The sequence below is a fragment of the Rutidosis leptorrhynchoides genome, chromosome 8 (assembly GCF_046630445.1).
Source record: "Rutidosis leptorrhynchoides isolate AG116_Rl617_1_P2 chromosome 8, CSIRO_AGI_Rlap_v1, whole genome shotgun sequence".
NCBI lineage: Eukaryota > Viridiplantae > Streptophyta > Magnoliopsida > Asterales > Asteraceae > Rutidosis > Rutidosis leptorrhynchoides.
Genome location: NC_092340.1, coordinates 12651556 through 12669511, shown reverse-complemented (window position 1 = coordinate 12669511; position 17956 = coordinate 12651556). Strand labels below are relative to the sequence as shown.

General features: G+C 30.4%; 1 protein-coding gene across 1 annotated transcript; it reads left to right on the top strand.

Moving 5' to 3' along the window:
* The first annotated feature begins 3548 nt into the window (after positions 1–3548).
* Positions 3549–9680, top strand: LOC139861240 (E3 ubiquitin protein ligase RIN2-like). Its single transcript, XM_071849557.1, has 14 exons — positions 3549–3689; positions 4322–4375; positions 4406–4750; positions 4954–5031; positions 5353–5439; positions 6660–6781; positions 6920–7016; positions 7140–7245; positions 7408–7565; positions 7664–7801; positions 7893–7960; positions 8072–8302; positions 8725–9091; positions 9187–9680. Exons 3-14 carry the CDS (start codon positions 4511–4513, stop codon positions 9241–9243), a joined length of 1749 nt encoding a protein of 582 aa, XP_071705658.1. The 5' UTR covers positions 3549–3689; positions 4322–4375; positions 4406–4510; the 3' UTR covers positions 9244–9680.
* Positions 9681–17956: the final 8276 nt, after the last annotated feature.

Here is a 17956-nt window from a genome sequence, read left to right as displayed (position 1 = left end):
ATTATTATTAGGATTATTATCATTATTGATATTATTAATAATAATATATTACTATATTTAATAAATTTATTAATTTTTATTATATGTTTATAAATTAGTATTATTAAATCTTATATATATATATATATATATATATATATATATATATATATATATATATATATATATATATATATATATATGTATATAAATATAAATATAAAATAGAATATACGCGAGTATATATCACTTTCAGTACTTTAATTTTTTTTCTGAGTTCTTGTGATCCCGTGAATTTCTGTCGAGAATACCCTTCATTACATAACAATTAATCGTCACAAAATCATTTGACTAATCTCTATCATTATCATTTATCATAACCGATCACTTATATCTGAGAAATCAAACCAAAATACTGATTTAACTACTCGACATATCTGTAAGTGTATTTTTTTACCCATAACTCGATTCTTAATTAAATTTCAAAATCTATTAAAGCAATTATGTTAGGAATGATCACGTTTATCTGTCTGTAAGTTATCAAACTCAAATTCTTTATATTGAATGTTAATTTTCGAGTCAAAGTGTCGGATTTAAAAAGTCAACGAATGTTTTTTGATTGAATTCAGTTTTTTTGTTATGATTCAAGTGAAATTGAGAATGGAGAAAGATTATAGGAAGGTTTTAAAAATTATTTCATGTAGAAGTTTTCGGTTAAAACAAACTTAATATCAAAATCAAGATTTTAGTGTTCTTCATTTTTTTTCAGCGACTGTTGTTGCTGCAATTTTTTTTGTTGTGATAAATTCATACTCACTTTTATTTTGATTATTATGTTTCAAATTACAAATAATAATCAATTCTATTATTTTAGTTGTTATAAAATTCTCTGCTCGTTAGCTTATATGAGGAAGAAGATGAAAGCATAATCGAATTAATTAGTGTATGGTCTGTGTTTTAATCAGAAAAAGAGACTCGCTTAGATGGTCTAAGGTAGTGTCGGGCGAGCATGAGGTCCATGGTTCAATCCCTGGCATGGACTCTTTTTTTTTTGGAACTAATTTTCTTTGAGGTAGTTTATTTTTATTATTATTACTTTTATTATTAATGTTGTTGTTATTATTATTATTATTATTATTATTATTATTATTATTATTATTATTATTATTATTATTATTATTATTATTGTTATTAGTATTATTACTATGATTAATGTTATTATTATTATTATTATTATTATTATTATTATTATTATTATTATTATAAGTATTATAATAAATATTATTAGTATCATAATAAGTGATATAACAATTATTATTATTATCGCTACAAGTATTAGTAATGTTATTCTTATTATTAAATTATCATTTTAGGACTACTAATATTATTATAATTGTGATTAGGGTTATTATTATTGTTACTATAAAAATAATACAAGCTATTATTATTTTCAATAATATTAGTATTAATATCATTTTTGTAATTAGTAGTATTACTATTATTATTATTGACTTATGTATCACTCTTAACAATATCGTCATTATAATCAGTGTTATCAACATCAAAGAAGGATATTATTATTAGTAAACCATTATTATCGAAAACTATCATTTTTGTTACAAATAAATATTTTGTACTTAAAATATACTTAATACATATATTATAATTATAATAATAGTTTATATACCACATATCAAACATAGAAACATTATTTATATAAATCTTTATATATAACAAATTAAGGATATTTTTATATTATACTAACCACATATATATAGGTATATTAGTATAATTAAATATATAGATAATAAATATTTTGAATATATACACAAACTAAATAAGTATAATATATAATTTAAGTTATAATATATAAACTTGTTCGAATACGATTATACATTTTAATATATATATATAATTAATATAGGTTCGTGAATCCGAGGCCAACCCTGCATTGTTCAGTTGTTCAATATAGTCATATGTATTTTTACTACAAAATACATTAAGTGAGTTTCATTTGCTCCCTTTTTAAATGCTTTTGCTATATATATTTTTGGGACTGAGAATACATGCGTTGCTTTTATAATTGTTTTATGAAATAGACACAAGTACTTAAAATTACATTCTATGGTTGGATTATTAAACCGAATATCGCCCTTCAAGTCTGGTAACCTAAGAATTTAGGGAAATGACCCCTGATTGACGCGAATCCTAAAGATAGATCTATGGACCTTGACAAGTCCCATTCGGGATACGAATGCTTTAGTACTTCGAGATTATTATACAGGCGAGAGGTTCTGTTTTGGGGATATTCTATGCATTAAGTTAACGTCGGTTACCAGGTGTTCAATCCATATGAATGATTTTTATCTCTATGCAGTTTGCGAAATGCCTGATATGAGATGTATATTTATGGAAAAATTGAAATCTTGTGCTCTATTAAAATGATGAAAATGATTATTTATGTTAAATTAATGAACTCACCAACCTTTTGGTTGACACTTTAAAGCATGTTTATTCTCATGTACGAAAGAAATCTTTCGCTGTGCATTTGCTCATATTAGAGATATTACTTGGAGTCATTCATGACATATTTCAAAAGATGTTGCATTCGAGTCGTTGAGTTCATCAAGATTATTATTAAGTCAATTATATTTGGTTATATTATGAAATGGTATGCATGTCTGTCAACTGTCGATGTAATGAAAGTTTGTATTTTAAAAACGAATGCAATGTTTGTAAAATGTATCATATAGAGGTCAAGTACCTCGCGATGTAATCAACTATTGTGAATCGTTTATAATCGATATGAATTTTCATCCAGATGGATTAGGACGGGTTGTTAGAAATATATTATATTTAATTTGGTATTTCTGTAAATGTAAATTTAGCGAAACAAAGTATTAAGGTCTGGTGATTTTTAGGTTTTTAGTTTGGGAGAGAACAGAGAAGAAGAATGAGGAAGAAGAGAGCCGTGAGTGTGGGATTAGGTTTTTAGTTTAGGATTTTGGGTTTTAAAGCCCATTTAGTATTAGTCCATTAATTAAATTGGTGAGATCCGTACATAGTAAATAATAACTCAATTTAAATAAATTTAACTAATCACATATCTATTTTAATTTGTGTATGTTAATTATATTAATTTAATTAAACTAATTAAACAAATGAAAAGAAAATGAATTCTAATTGAAAAATGAAAAAAGAAATTAAAAATACTCCACCCATATTCAGCAACACGTCACTCAGCACACCACCCATTATCTAACAGTTTACCAGCACGTCCATCAAACACACCACTCATACCCACCAACACGCCAACACGTCCAAAAAGGGTTAAAGATAGTCTTAGTAATACTAATTGCTAATTTGGTATTTGCTAATTTGGTAATTGATAATTGGTATTGGTAATTTGGTATTTGGTATTTGGTATTTGGTAATACTAAAATGATAACAAATTACCTAATTAAACTTGAAGGAGAAAAATATTGAAATTATCCCAAAGGAAGTTGGTAAGGAAACATAAAAAACAAAAAAGGGCACCGCGAGAACAACAAAAAACCAGAATACAATACAAGAAGATATCAATCACTTGCAAAAAACATATATTCATTCCCCTTTTCTTTTCTTTTCTCATTTTATTTTTCTATTTTTCTTTTTTATTCTGAGCCAGGCTAAAGATCGGATAATTTTTCTTCTTAGATCAATACATACAGGTTATATTCCTTAAATTTCATCATCGTCTTATAATTAGTATCTATCTATATCTATCGATGCAATTAGCTCATCAATCCACGTGTTTTCTGATCATTAAATGTTAATTCATCTTATGTACTTGCACGATTTGTATGCAGCTCCCGTGTTTATGATTTTAGGTTTTTCGTTTTCGTAGTTGTTGATTTTTTTTAATTACGTAATTCTAGGGTTCCAGGTGGATGTTTGACTTTTGGAATTGGATCGAGATTGACGTTTGTACTTGATGTTATGATGTCCTTTCACATTAATTTACATTTGATCAATTAAAACGTGAATTCAATTGAGTTCGTTAGATCAGTTGAATTTGTTGTCACCTTTTTGTTATTTCATTAAATGAGTTGCTATAAGGATTATCAATTGTTGTCTCTTAAGTACTTGCTTGAAGTTGCTTTGACAAAATCTTATATACTGTTTACCTTTTGCATATAATAATTCATTTAAGAGTCTATGATGATAAGTAATAGAAATATTCGATTATGTGTACGGTAGAAAGCATCAGGATCACCAGTTAGAAAATATTGATTTTTAATCGAAGTATGGTTCATTGTTGCTATATGAATTACTGATTATTATATTATTTTGATAAATACAGGTGTACTTATCGAGATCAGATCCCGATTGATACTGTGAAGAGTTCTTTTGGGGGAGTTGTACAAACTAAGATATAGTTTGTGGGCTTCTCCATACTTTTGCTTAGTGACCGCTTTGAGAGATCATGCGTATTTTTATCTCATGAAATCGCGAAACTTTTTTGGTTTTAATCAAATTTTCGTTTTACTCCATGGGCGTGGGCTATTTATCGATTTCGGCAGTCTGTACAGTGTTGAGCTTTATATGCCTCCAATATTGCACAGACATTTCATATTTGAAACTAAAGTCAGATGGTTTAATGGGTGAAAATTTTCTTCACCCTGGGGTTGCCAGCCGTGTACTGGAATTGTTGTTGGGTTCTTATACTACATTTGCATTGGTGATCAATTTTGTCCTCAACATTTTTATACTGATTGTCTTGTTTCTTAAGGTATTCAAGTTATCTCTATGTTTTATATATCTATATACAAATACAAATAGATAATATGTGTATATATTTGCATAATCATAGCCACTGGATTTAGGTAGTTTTTACAGAAGTCATAACTGGCTGCACTTAGTGATCTCACACTGTAGTCGCTAGCGGATATTACTTACGCTTGTTTCATTAATGATATATTTTCTTTCATGCAGACAGCATTTTTTGATGAGTTGCACGCAACTGAACTTCGGAAATTGGTGGAGCGACTAGTTAATTATGTTATCTATAAGGTAGGCAATATGGATAATAACGTGAATTATGATTGACCATTTCTGTTTTTCCGTTCATATCTATATGATGATTTATCTGTTATTATTCTGATCATTATGACTACTTGGCCTCGAACTTGTCTTACCGGACACTTGTTATAGTTAATTCTCATCATGGAACTATATATATTGTAGACCAAAATCTTGAACCAGATTCGTAATTCTAATCTTTTGGATATGCGGGATATAATGGTTATTGTTATAACTATTACTGTTTGGATGTCCTTTTTTTATGTTACGCAATCTTTAACTGCTGATTTACTGTTTGTATTGTTCTCATAGGGAACATTTCTTCCCTTGGTAGTGCCACCGACAAGAGTTCAAGCAGCATTGTGGTCTACTTGGTTGACTGGACTATGCTCTTTAAAGGTAGGTATTATTGCACTGTGTTTCTGGTATTTTCATATGTATATATGTATATATATAAATATGTATATATGTATATATATGTATATATGTATATTAATTTCATTTTATTTAAATTATTTACTTCATTTAAATCTATTCTTTTTTATGTGTGTTGTATTTTTTTCTCCTACTTTTTGGGCCGGAGGTCCTCTTGGAAGCAATCTCTTTATCCGGCGAATACAGAGAGGGAGGACTTTCCTTACTCTTGTGAGTGTTTCACTCGGAGTGGAGAAATGATCTCTCTTTATTCTAGGATAGAGGAAGGATTGTCTACGTTTCACCTCCCCCATACCTCACTCATGTGGGATTGGGTCTGTTGTTGTTGTTGTATATATATGTACATATGTGTGTGTATATATACATATATATACTTATATATTTACATATATATACATAGTGGTAGGATCAAGGGAAGTAACCAATCGGGGGGAAGCAAATTTTTTTTTTTTTTTTTTTTTTCGTTGTTTGAAAAAACTTTGTTCACGAACATTATAGATTGGATGAAAATATGAACATTTAATAAAGACTTTGTGATAAACGTTTTTATTTTGGCGGGAAAACGCTCGAAGAATTAATATACAACAATTATCGTGTTTTTCGAGCGTATGTTGAGGTTTTAGATATTAGGGTTTAGATATGAGGGTTTATAGGGTTTAGATATTAGGGTTTAGAAATTTAGAGTTTAGGGTTTAGATTTAGGATTTAGATTGAGTTTTTAACACGAACGGTTTAGGGTTTTTGGGTTTATGGAATAAACCCAAAACCCTAAACCCTAAACCCTAAACTCTAAACGGGCTAAATTTTACTTCACAAAACATGAAAAAAAAAAACGTTAACATTCTTCACGAACAATATTATCTTGATTGTTATTTTTGTCGATCGTTTTCCCGCCTAAATAATAACATTCATCACGAAGTGTCTTTTCTAGATGTTCATATTTTCGTGTGATCTTAATGCCTGAAAAAAAAAACGAAAAATAAAAAATAAAAAATTTTGCTTCCTCCGCTTCCCCCCGATTGGTTACTTCCCCATTGATCCTGCCCCTATATATATATATATACATACATATACATATATATACATACATATATATATATACATATGCACGCACGCATGCACACACGCACACACACGAATCGTAAGAATTGGAAAATATCGAGCCTTTATTTCCATCTTTACAGATGTTTCAAGCTTTAGCCAGGGATCGTCTTGAACGGTTAAATGCATCTCCTTCTGCAACTCCCTGGACATACTTCCGTGTATATTGTGTTTTGTTGCTGGTTGTCACTGTAGATGCTGTATGGTATGTATCAAAATTTCTAATACATAAAGTTAAATAAAAAATAATAATTTCTTTACTTGCTAATAGTTTTGTGACTTTGCATATTAGATAAAGATTTTAATGCTTATGTATCTCCTAAATTTGATACCAATGTTGCAGGATACGGACGTGTCTACTCATCTACCAAATAATACCATCATCTACGTATTTATTATTATTCTTTGAGCCTCTTAGTATAGCTTTCGAAACACTTCAGGTACGTTGATCTATATCATTTTCTCTTTCTCCATTGTATATATTGAATTTTCGTCATCTTTTATCAGCTATTAAATTTGATGATGTCATTGAAGTTCGTTTATCTACATTATATTGCTTTTAGGCCATTTTAGTTCATGGATTTCAATGGCTTGATATATGGCTTCATCACTCAGCAGGCAATACCACAAATTCCAAAATATCAAAGCTTTTGGATATGTCAACAGCAGGCAAGAAAGAATTCTTCTTTTTTTTTTTTTTTTTTTTTTTTTTTTTTTTTTAATAAATTCTTCTATGTGATCTTTTAAGGTTGTGCTATGTCATTTATGTATAATTTGGTTAATCGGTTATGTGAATTACTAAATTACTCTAGATATGATGTGTATGTGCAGGTTCATTGTGGGAATGGAAGTGTGTTATATTACGGAACCTAGGATTTTTCCTAGATATTATGACTTTGTTGATGGCTCTTGGTCATTATGTGCATATTTGGCGGCTTCATGGCATGACATTCCATCTTATAGATGCAGTGCTTTTTCTAAATATACGTGTATGTTCTTGACCCTCTTTTTAATCTATTTATTTATATACCACCTAGAATTGAAAAATTATGTGTTACTTTTGCTTATTATTTTATGTGACGGGCAGGCGTTGTTAAGTGCTGTTGTGAAGCGCACTAGAGGGTTTATTAAATTAAGGATAGCTTTGGGTACCCTTCATGGGGCTCTCCCTGATGCAACATTTGAAGAAATACAAGCTTATGATGATGAATGTGCCATTTGTCGGGTAATTTTCAAGTTGTTTTTTACTGTTTGTATCTAAAGTTCTATCCTTTACAACTCTGTAATCAACCATTTTCACATGGTGGCGAATTCAGGAACCAATGGCCAAGGCTAAGAAGCTTTCATGTAATCACCTGTTTCATCTCTCATGCCTTAGATCTTGGTATGATTATATAATTTTGTAGTTAAATTAAAAGTTGCTATATTATGTTGCAATTACCTTCATGTTACAAGTAGGTGTACTGATAGTGTTTAAGTTTCATGGTGACATCAGGCTAGACCAAGGATTAAGCGACAATTATTCTTGCCCCACTTGTCGAAAACCCCTCTTCGTTAACACAACCGACGGAAATGTTGTGCCTCATCCCGTAGATGTTTCACGTGATGAACAGCTTGCCCGACAGTTAAGCTCTAGATTTGAACAACAAAGTGTCCCGGGTCATACCCTGCCCACAGGTGTAGTTCCAAATCAAATTCAAACCCCTTTAGAACGTGATGATTGGAGGTACGTCCTTCTGCTAAACTTGTCTTCCAAGTTATCATTGTTATGCGACAAAATTACGCGGATGGTCCTTGTGGTTCACCTGAATTATCACGCGTAGTCTCTGAATTTTTTTTTGCGTTGGCAGTCCTTTGAATTGTAAATTATTGCGTGGATCATCCCTCCGACTAACGATCGTTAAATCTCTTTGTTAAATCCAGTCATATGCCATGCACATGAGGGTATTAACAAAGAATTTAACAATCGTAAGGCGGAGGGACGATCTACACAATAAATTACTACAATTCAAAGGACTACCAATGCAAAAAAAGTTCATGGACTAAGCGTGAAAATTTAGGTGAAACCCAGGGACTATCCGCGTAATTTTGTCTCTTTATGCAAATACTCATGTTTGTAAGGTGGACCCTATTTCATATGCTATACAGGGGGTCAGGGCCAGAATCGGGTTGGTTGGGATTTGACGGGGCGGGTCCATCTACAGGTGTCAGATCCGTGGGTTTGGGAAGAGTTCAAATGATGATGAGGCATCTTGCAGCGGTTGGTGAAACTTATGCTCAAACCGCGCTTGAAGATGCTGCTTGGAACCTTTGGCCGATAAATTCCTCCCAGGCTAGCACATCTACTTCGAACAATCCTTCTACCAACACACTAAGATATCGAGGACACGATTCGGGTCCGGTAATTAGAACCGCTCCACGTGTTTCAGATAATGATGATTTATCACACTTGCTTGCTATGGCTGAAACTGTTCGTGAAGTTCTTCCCCATGTCCCTGATGAATTAATATTACGGGTATTTACTTAGGAATATGTTGATATTGTCCAGTTCATCTTTTTTTATTACAGCAATACGCATTTGGTGAAGTTAATTTGGGTTGTGTTGTGCAGGATTTGCAGCGTACAAATTCAGTTTCCGTTACTGTCAATAATCTTCTTCAAATGTAAACTCGCCAAGTAATAACCAAAAGTTATGTGTGGTGCTGAAAGGAGGTTATCCGCACACAACACCCGCACACTGTAAGATTAATCATCCTAAGGTTATAGTTTGTATATACAAAGTGTCTACAAGAAAATAAACTAGACAAAAAATGTTCAACTATAGCCCTTGAGCTTTAGGGAAAAACAGAACACAAAATTGTATTTTAATGTGTACGATTCCGTGATCATTGTATGTTTGTTGTTGTGCAAGTTGTTTAGAGAGTTTTGCTATGTCTGCAAATAAAAAAGTACAGTATAAGTTTATAATATGAGGCAGAGGCAGTGGCAGAGGCAGAGGCAGTGGGTCATCTTCGATTGTCTTGTTATTAAAGACAATGGAAGTAGGGTCTTACGATATTGTCAAAGCTTAATTAATTATGTAAGTTAAGAGTTAAATTGTTTAATTGAGTGTTGAGTATGTTGATTAATTATGTTTTAACAATTATGTTGATTCACTCGCATTTGATACTCAAGCATAGTAGTACAGCAGTTCAAATGTTTTTAACTTCTCTAATTACTACGGAGTATGCTATAACTGGGAAGAGGAGTCATTGGAAAATGCATGGGTTTGGACCGTTGATAGGACGACTGGGGGTGCACTTAGACCAGCCGTAAGTGACCACCCGTGATTGTAAAGTGAAGGCAAATTTAGTGTTTTTTGAATGAGAGAGAAGTTTTTTTACTGTGACGTGATAGTGTTAGATTTTGAAGTTGTATTATGGTCGGTGTCAATTCTAAGTGTTAAATTTGAGTAAATAGGTTTTGGTGATGTGTTAAATATGATTAGAAGTTTGGTGAAAAAAATGAAATTGAAAAGGTGGAAATGAGGTGTCATAATTTAATTGGGTGTCCAAATTTGATATTGACTGTCGTATATGCAATTGACGCTCCGAAAAAGTCAAATTTGACACCCGTAACAAGTGTTAGGGGGCGTCAAATTTTTCCAACTCATAGGCCTATCGAAATTTGAGTTTGTGTAAGAAACGGTCTTGTCTTATATGCAATTGACGCCCCGAAAATGTCAAATTTGACACCCGTAACAAGTGTTAGGCGTCGAATTTTACTCATAGGCCAATCGAAATTTGATTTTGTGTAAGAAGCAGTCTTGACCACAATATTTGTGAAGAATATGTATTTGATTATTTTGGTCAAATCATTAAGCAAAATAAAAAAGTAATATTCGTCTCAAATTATAAGTATTAAATGCATTATTTAATAGTGATCGAGAGGTAAAGTTATGTGATTTGTGAGAAAAAATTTGAAGGTTAATTATTTATGATTTTGTTATAAAATATCTAGATTGGATGTTAATTTTATTATTATTATATTTCTTGCATAGTAATATTTTATGCTATAAATAGACATGTATGGTAGCCATTTAAGGTGCACCATTTCTCTTGAAATATCAATATCAATATTTCTTCTCTCCTTCTTCTCTCTTTTTCTCTCTTTGTTCTTATAACCATTAAAGGTAGTTATAAGCCTACTGAATTATAACACGTTATTAGCACGAAAAGCTTAGTGTAATTAAAAGATATCTCAAACGATCACGAATCACTAATCAAGGTATGAAATTATTAATAATTTTCAGACTCGAATATATCAAATTTTGGACTACTAACATTTATATTTATGTTATTTAAGTTATATATGATCGGTTATACCACCTGAATTATATTTCTGTAATCTAACTTTTACTAACTTCACTAACATTTATATTTATGTTATTTAAGTTATATATGGTCGGTTATACCACCTGAATTATATTTCTGTAATCTAACTTTTACTAACTTCACTAACATTTATATTTATGTTATTTAAGTTATATATGGTCGGTTATACCACCTGAATTATATTTTCTGTAATCTAACTCTTATTAACTTCACTAACATTTATATTTATGTTAATAAGACCTCATGATTGTACGCAACACGTCATTTGACAACACGGTACTTTATGTACGCAACACGTCATTTGACAACACGGTACCATGGGTCGAGATTAATTCCGATCAATACGAATACGACGGGGTCTTTATATGTTATCTAACATTTATGATTACTTATGCAATTAATCATTATTTATTTCATGCATACTAATGTTTATTCTTAAATTTATAATTTTAAAAGTTAAAATAAAAAAATAGTTTGTATTTTTATTAAAAGTAAATCTTAAAAGTTAAAATAAGAAAAAGTAGTTTGTACTTTTATTAAAAGTAAATCTTAAAAGTTAAAATACAAAAAGTAGTTTGTATTTTTATTAAAAGTAAATCTTAAAAGTTAAAATAAGAAAAAGTAGTTTATATTTTTATTAAAAGTATATCTTAAAAGTTAAAGTAAGAAAAAAAAAGGGGATGGTAAAATGGAATAGTTTTTTGTCAAAAAATGAAGTATTGAAAATGAAGTGGTCTCCTTCTATAACTAAAAAAAATATATATATACTTTTATCAAATGAATTTTTTTGTGGCCGACAATTTCAAACACGAGTCCGTGTTTAGTTTATCAAGAATATCTCTTGCTTTGGTGAAAGGTCACGATCACGATATCAGGTGTTGTGAAAGAATTAAAAAATTGGTCAAGTGGCCTTTTAAAAACTAGAAAAAAAATTTAAACAAAAAGTTTTTTTTATATATTTATAATTTACGGGTAACGTAAAAAAAAGGAAGTTTTTTTAAAAAAAAAAAAAAACAAAGAAAGTGTTTAAATGAGTTTTACAGAAAGGGGGAAAGCAAAGTAAAAAAAAAACTTTTTTCCAAACAAAGGTAAATGAAAGTAGGACTTAATACAAGAAAAAAGTAAACAACTCCTAGACGTGATAAAATCTATCAATGATAAGTATTAGACTTGATGAGCTAAATGTGACAAAAATGTTTCAACATGTCTTATGTTAATTTTCTAAAATAAGTTATTATTATTTCGAGTTTAACACATATACATATGTTAATTAAAAACAATTTTTTTGTTCTTATGTAGTGTTGGGTTGCAATTTTGGTTGTATGCCATAATTCCATCCAGTAGAGTGACAATAGAAAACTTTTGATGATAATCAATAAAAAACTTTTTTCCAAACTTGTCAAATGTTTTGTTAAAAACGTGACCGTTGAAAAAAGGAGGTTGAATAATAAAACTTAAAAAACAAATTATTTTTAAGAGTGTGCATCAAAATGGCCCGTTTAATAATGGGGAGTAAAAATATAGTCAAATTATTTCAACGAACAAGGGTTCAATTGGATGTCTCTTAAAAAAAATCTGCGGGTACGGGTGATGGATCCAATGGATCCGCATCCACGACCCGCGGGTGCTATCCCTAATTGTAACAAGTACAAATCAACTAAAAGTCTAAAAAATAAATGCTCTTATAGGGACCAAATGTTCACAATAATTGCCTAAGCTAGATATGAAACAAATAGTTCATAAAAAAAAAAAGGTCGTTGTGCGTTTTCGGGATGATAGCCGAAATACACTTACAAAAGTAGGTCAGCCGTCAATTCTTTATGGCCATATCAACGTAGATCAATAAAATCATTTATGGTTTTGATAAAAGATTAATTAAAAATTAATTGTTTTTTTGATCTTGGATTCTCGGTAACAAAAGCAAAGGTTGTTTTTGGTTGCCACAACAAACAAGACAGAGGTTGTTGACTTTTGTTGTTAAACATGGCACAAGTGAACAATAACAATAGATTATTGTTTTTGAAAAGAATAATGATGCGTTAATTTTATTGTATAAAATAAAATTAAAGAAAATGGTTTTCATTGATGACTATGAACAAACGCAAACAAAGTGTTTGTGGTATTTGGTGATTAAAAAAAAAAGTGCATCTAAAGCTTCTACTGAAAATAATATGCATCTAAAGCTTCTACTGAAAATTAATGTGCAAGGTACAACGTATAACTATATGGTCAAATTCATTTGAGCCTTCGGAGTCACAAGTATATGATGTATATATATATTACTCAATTAACAAAATAGTAAATCTAAATTAATTCATATGAATAGTAAAACAAAATTAATTAATTTACTATTCACATAAAAAAGCGCATATGATAAAAAGCGCATCGCATATGATAAGCGCATATGATAAAAAGCGAATATGATGAAAAGCACAACGCATATGATGAAAATCGCATATGATTAAAAGCGCATATGGTGAAAAACACAGCGCATATGATTAAAAGCGTATATGGTGAAAAGGATATATGATAAAAAAAAAAAAAACACATATGGTGATTTATAAAAAAAAAAAAAAAAAACATATGGTGATTAATGGAAAGCACATATGGTGATTAATGAAAAGTATATTGTGAAAAAGAATCACAAATGTTTCTTGAAAGAATTCAAGGTAAGATATATGAACCAATTCATCCATCATGTGAACCATTTTGATATTTCATGGTTCTAATAGACGCATCTAGCGGATGGTCTCATATTTGTATGTTATCAAGCCGTAATATGGCATTTGCAAAGTTTCTTGCACAAATTATTAAATTGAGAACACATTATTCTGATTACACCATTAAAAGGATGAGACTTGATAATGCTGATGAGTTAACATCTCAAGCATTTAATGATCATTATATATCTACAAGGATTGTTGTTGAACATCCAGTTGCTCATGTGCATACACAAAATTGGTTTAGCTGAATCAATAGATAAACGCTTACAGCTAATAACTAGACAATTGATAATGAGTACAAATCTCTCAATATTTATATGTGGACATGTAAATTTACATGCTGCGACATTAATTCGCATTATACCATGTGGAAGTCGTAAATATTTTCACTTAATACTTGATTTTGGCCAAGAGCCAAATATTTTCTACCTTAAAACATTGGTTGTGCAGTGTATGTTCCAATTGTATCACCACAACACAATAAAATGGTTCTTCAAAGAAAGATGATAATATATTTTGGATATAAAACATCTTCAATCATAAGATATATTGAACCCATGATGGGTGATGTTTTTACAGCACGTTTTGCTGATTGTCATTTTAATAAAACATTGTTCCCTAGATTAGGGGGAGAAATAAAAATAAAAAATAAAATGATGCTTCATGATGTGAACATCAATTAAGGTATATTGAACTCGCACAAAAGAATGTGAAACGAAAGTTCAAAAATAATGCATATGCAAGAACTTGCAAATTAATTACTTTATGCATTTACAGATATAAAAAAGTGACTAAATCATATATACCAGCGATAAATGCTCCAGCTCGAACTGAAATTCCAAAAGCTGGCAATAATGTCACTGTTAAGTCTTTGCCACGCATCAAACGTGGAAGATCAATTGGTTCCGAAGATAAAAATCCTCGAAAAAGAAAATCAGCTGATAATGAGGTAAGAGAAAGTGTTCAAGAAGAACCACAAATCAATATTCCTTCTGCAGAGGATATTGATAAATGTAAATACTAAAATTGCGATAAATTATGCAATATTATGGAACCGAAATGAAACTAAAATCTCTATGAGATATTTTCATATAATGTTACAATGACATCATGAATAAAGATGATGATCTGGAACTAAAATCTGTCATTGAATATACAAAATGGACATGATTGAGCTCAATGGAAAGGAGCAATAAGAGCTGAATTAGAATCGCTCGATAAAAGAAAAGTTTTCGGATCAATCGTTATCACTTTTAAAGATGTGAAACGTATGGGATACAAATGAATTTTTATCCGAAAAGAAATGTGCAAATGAAGTTACAAGGCAAAACTAGACTTGTAACTCAATATTTCCCACAAAGACCAGAAATGAATTAGGAGGAAAAATTATCCTCCTGTAATGGATACAATTACTTATTAGATACTTAATCAACCTGGTAGTTATTTAAATGCATCTCATGAATGTTGTTACTACTTATCTGTATGGATCACTTAATAGTGATATATATGAATATACCTAAAGGGTTAAGGTATCATAAGCATCTAATGTAAAACCCAAGGGAATATATTCCATTAAATCACAAAGATTTCTAAGTGGGTTTATACAAACGGGACGTATGTGGTATAACCGATTAAATGACTACTTGATAAAAAAAAAGGGTATAAATATAAACTTATTTTGCACGTATGTTTTATAAAAACAATGTTCGGATATGAGATCGTAGTTGTTTATGTCAATGTTCTTAACATCATATGAACAAATAAAGAGATCTATGAAATCATTCAACTTCTAAAGAATTATTTTGAAATGAAAGATCTTGAAAAAACCAAGTATTACCTTGGATTGCAAATTGAGCATATGCCTAATGGTTTACTTGTACATCAAACAACTTATACCGAAAAGATTTTAAAACATTTTTTTTAAAGACAAACTCATTGTTGTTAGATCACTCAATATTGACACTGATCTATTTCATCCCTGCGAAGATCATGAAAATTTTAACAGATCGGAAGTTCTATATTTTAGTGCAATTGAGGTTCTTATGTATCTTATAGATTATACAAGATCTGACATTTCTTTTGCAGTTAATTTGTTGACAAGGTTCAGCTCAGCCCCTACCAAAAGACATTGGAATGGGATCAAACAAATAGTTTGATACCTTCGGGGAACTACTGATTTATAATTATTTTATTCTAACAACTCGAAACAAGATTTGTTTGGTTATACAGATGCAGATTATTTATCCGATCTACATAAAGCTAAATCTCAAACTGGATATGTATTCCTAAATGGAGGCACCGCAATATCATGACGTTCTCAAAACAAACACTTGTTGCAACATCATCAAATCATGCCGAAGTGATTGCATTACATGAAGCTACTCGGGAATGATTTTAGTTAAGATCAATGATACAAATCATTATTGATTCTTGTGGACTAGAACGCTATAAAAGCGTAACAACTATCTATGAAGATAATACAGCTTACATAATACAAATGAAAGAAAAGTATCAAAAATGACAGAACAAAACATAAATGCTGACGAGGCGCTAAAGCTATAAACGGTCTTAACGGTCATAAGTTTGATGGAAAAGAATGGTATGTTGGTAAGGCTCAGAAAAGACTACAAGAGAATAGGAATTGAAACAAGGGTTTGAGCAAACCATGAAGGAGACTGTAGACAAATCACAGGGGCTAAACTTGTACATAAAAGATTTAGATGATACAGTTTCAGATGAAAACCTCAGATTCTTCTCATATACTCAAGATCTCGTAAAAGACAACCAGATTAAAATGAGATACGTTCAATCAACAACTCTGCTGATCTTTATACCAAAGCACTGCCAACTGCTATTTTCAGAACACACGTTCATAATATTGACATGAGGCATGTTCAGAAGATGTAACAACTCAGACGTTGCCTACTTGAGGGGGAGTCAACTCTATGCTGCACTCTTTTTCCCTTAGCTAAAGTTTTATCCCAATAGGTTTTCTTTAGCAAGGTTTTTAACGAGGCAGTACTAGTTATTCTCTAATAAAATTGTCATCCAAGGGGGAGTGTTATAAAATATCTAGATTGGATGTTAATTTTATTATTATTATATTTCTTGCATAGTAATATTTTATGCTATAAATAGACATGTATGGTAGCCATTTAAGGTGCACCATTTCTCTTGAAATATCAATATCAATATTTCTTCTCTCCTTCTTCTCTCTTTTTCTCTCTTTGTTCTTATAACCATTAAAGGTAGTTATAAGCCTACTGAATTATAACAGATTTTTATTTATATTATTTCACCTTTTACATTCTAAATAACACGATCCATATAATCCATTAGATAGAATTATAACTATATATATTTAGCGAACACATTAAATTTTTTCTTAATATGAATCATATATTTAGAGGGGGTAGGATCAATGGGGAAGTAATTCTTTTTTCGTTTTTTTCGATTTTTTTTTTCAGGCATCAAGATCACAAGAAAATATGAACATTTAAAAAAAGACACTTCGTGATGAATGTTATTATTTAGGCGGGAAAACGATCGACAAAAATAACATTCAAGATAATATTGATCGTAAAGAATGTTAATATTCGAACATTTTTTTTTCATGTTTTGTGAAGTACTTTTTATCAAAATTTAGCCCGATTTAGGGTTTAGGGTTTAGTGTTTTGAGTTTAGTTCCTTAACCCAAAACGTTAAACCCAAAACCTTAAACTCTAAACCGTTCGTGTTAAAAACTCAATCTAAATCCTAAATCTAAACCCTAAACCCTAAACCTAAACCCTAAACCCTAAATTTCTAAACCCTAATATCTAAATCCTAATATCTAAACCGTAATTTCTAAACTCTCAAAATACGCTCGAAAAATACGATAATTATTATATATTATTTCTTCGAGCATTTTCCCGCCAAAATAAAAACGTTTATCACAAAGTGTCTTTTTTAAATGTTCATATTTTCATCTAATCTATAATGTTCGTGAACAAAGTTTTTTTAAAAAACAAAAATAAAAAAAAATTTACTTCCCCCTTCCCCCAATTGGTTACTTCCTCGTTAATCCTAATCCTACCACTACTACCACTATTTAGAGGGCACATGGTTTTCCGGGACAAACACGATTGCTGATGTTGTCTTCAAAGTGAAATGATCATGGTTCTAAATGGATCATGACCCTTTACGATATAATACGAATACGAAAATCCATCTATGGATTCTAAAAATATTATTTAAAAATAATGAAAACTCAAAACTTTTTCTAGCAGCGGTGGAGAATAAGAA